The sequence below is a fragment of the Diaphorina citri genome, unplaced genomic scaffold (assembly GCF_000475195.1).
Source record: "Diaphorina citri unplaced genomic scaffold, Diaci psyllid genome assembly version 1.1 scaffold578, whole genome shotgun sequence".
NCBI classification, from domain to species: domain Eukaryota; kingdom Metazoa; phylum Arthropoda; class Insecta; order Hemiptera; family Psyllidae; genus Diaphorina; species Diaphorina citri.
Window position 1 is genome coordinate 74,985 of NW_007378012.1, and position 1,853 is coordinate 76,837.

General features: G+C 36.4%; 2 protein-coding genes and 1 long non-coding RNA gene across 8 annotated transcripts in view; 1 reads left to right on the plus strand and 2 right to left on the minus strand.

Annotated features, from left to right (window-relative positions):
* Positions 1-1,853, minus strand: part of LOC103510261 (sodium/calcium exchanger 3) — a 99,575-nt gene that overhangs the window by 36,185 nt on the left and 61,537 nt on the right. The window lies entirely within an intron of this gene.
* Positions 111-1,853, minus strand: part of LOC103510254 — a 7,371-nt gene continuing 5,628 nt past the window's right edge. The window contains exons 2-4 of one of the 6 annotated variants that reach the window (XM_026824354.1): positions 1,401-1,806; positions 900-930; positions 166-706 (exon numbers count right to left, since the gene is read on the minus strand). In XM_026824354.1, coding sequence (XP_026680155.1) covers positions 280-706; positions 900-930; positions 1,401-1,806 — 864 coding nt within the window. In that variant the 3' untranslated portion in view covers positions 166-279. Of the gene's footprint in view, positions 1,133-1,372; positions 1,807-1,853 lie in introns of those variants that run through there. The other 5 variants (XM_026824355.1, XM_008474906.2, XM_008474905.2 and 2 more) reach the window with 5 other exon arrangements.
* On the plus strand, positions 1,006-1,763 carry LOC113467886. Its single transcript, XR_003391815.1, has 2 exons — positions 1,006-1,135; positions 1,606-1,763. It is a non-coding gene; the product is annotated as an uncharacterized LOC113467886 (long non-coding RNA).

The window sequence follows — 1,853 nt, forward strand, 5'->3', positions numbered from 1 at the left end:
ACTTTCGATTAATTAGAATTGGTAATAATTAATTACCCTCCTGATAACAAGTCGTATCCTGGCAACCGCGGAAATCAACAACATCTTCAATTTTCCATCATCCTTTTTCTCTCCATAAAATTTGTAATCTCTTCTTCCAAATAAAAGACAATTCATATGTTCACTTTGAATAACTCCATATGTGTATAATTACAATATGTACCAAGCAAACATACATATAATATTATTATTTAAGTGAACCAGGTTAGATAAACCAGGTTGACCAAATTAATAGGGTATCTACCCTATTAATTTGCAGAAAGTCTTTTCACTGTCAGCCAATAGTTTGGATATAGTGGTAGACAATTTCTTCTCAAGCTGGATTTTGATATTGTTTCGGAATTTATTGATGATCAGGGTGACAATGCGACTCCAAGCCCAGTCCAAACCAGACCACCACCCACCTGATATTGTAACATCAATGTGTTTGAAATTTAAAAATTTCAATGAGTTGAATAATAACTTGCATTCCTTCTCGTTCTTCTTCAAGTGGAAATCTAGTAGGAACTGGTTGTCCTCGACAACAGCTTTAATGGCACCGCTTTTTGTGATATATAATGCTTTGACGGTGTAATGGGGGAAGATGACTGCTAAGTTTTCAAAGCCAAGGATACTTTGAAATCGGTATATGTCACCGTGTTTAGTCAGGGTAGTATTTCCTTGTCGCCTTGTTCTTCTTCAAGTGGAAATCTAGTAGGAACTGGTTATCCTCGACAACAGCTTTAATGGCACCGCTTTTTGTGATATATAATGCTTTGACGGTGTAATGGGGGTAGATGACTGCTAAGTTTTCAAAGCCAAGGATACTTTGAAATCGGTATATGTCACCGTGTTTAGTCAGGGTAGTATTTCCTTGTCGCCTCAAACTCCTGAGATCTGTTATATGACCACCTTGTGTGGTCACTTTGACTGTGGTGATCTTTATAAACCACACTTTCTTTGTAATCTCTTCGTTGAGGTCGGGCACAGGCATATCGGAGTCAATTAATGGAAGGCCCACCTTCAAGAGAATGTCTGTTAAAGTGTTGAGATTTGAGCTAGAATGCAAGTAATCTTGAGGAAAGTTTAGCTTACTGATGTTTTGAAGAGAGTTTAGGTCACGGGAAAAGATGAAGAAGAAGAAGAAGAAGAAGAAGAAGAAGAAGAAGAAGAAGAAGAAGAAGAAGAAGAAGAAGTACCTATAGAATAATTTTATAAGACGTGTCTACCTCTATCAAGATACTTTTACTTATTTATTTGTAAACCTAAATCTTATATTATAAGAACGAGATCCATTCACTCATTCACATTTCACATTTCATAGTTCACACACTGATCGCTCTATCTCTAGAATAAACTCCTGAGATCTGTTATATGAGCACCTTGTGTGGTCAATTTGAATGTGGTGATCTTCATAAACAACACTTCCATTGTAATCTCTTTGTTGAGGTCGGGCACAGGCAAATCGGAGTCAATCAATGGAAGGCCCACCTTCAAGAGAGTGTCTGTTAAAGTGTTGAGATTTGAGCTAGAATGCAAGTAATCTTGAGGAAAGTTTAGCTTACTGATGTTTTGAAGAGAGTTTAGGTCTTGGGGAGAGTTTAGATTAGACATATCTTGAGGGATGTTTAGGTTAGAGATGTTCTGAGACTTCTGAGGCGTACTTAGTTTATGAGGAACGCTTAACTTGGTGATACTATTGTGGTCTTGTGAAGAACTGGGTGAGAGGAGTACAAGAAGATAAAGGTTTGACAACACTACTGAAGATATCATTTCGTTTTTAACCATCTGAAAATAAACAATATAAATGAATTTACAAAAAAAAAAAAAAAAAA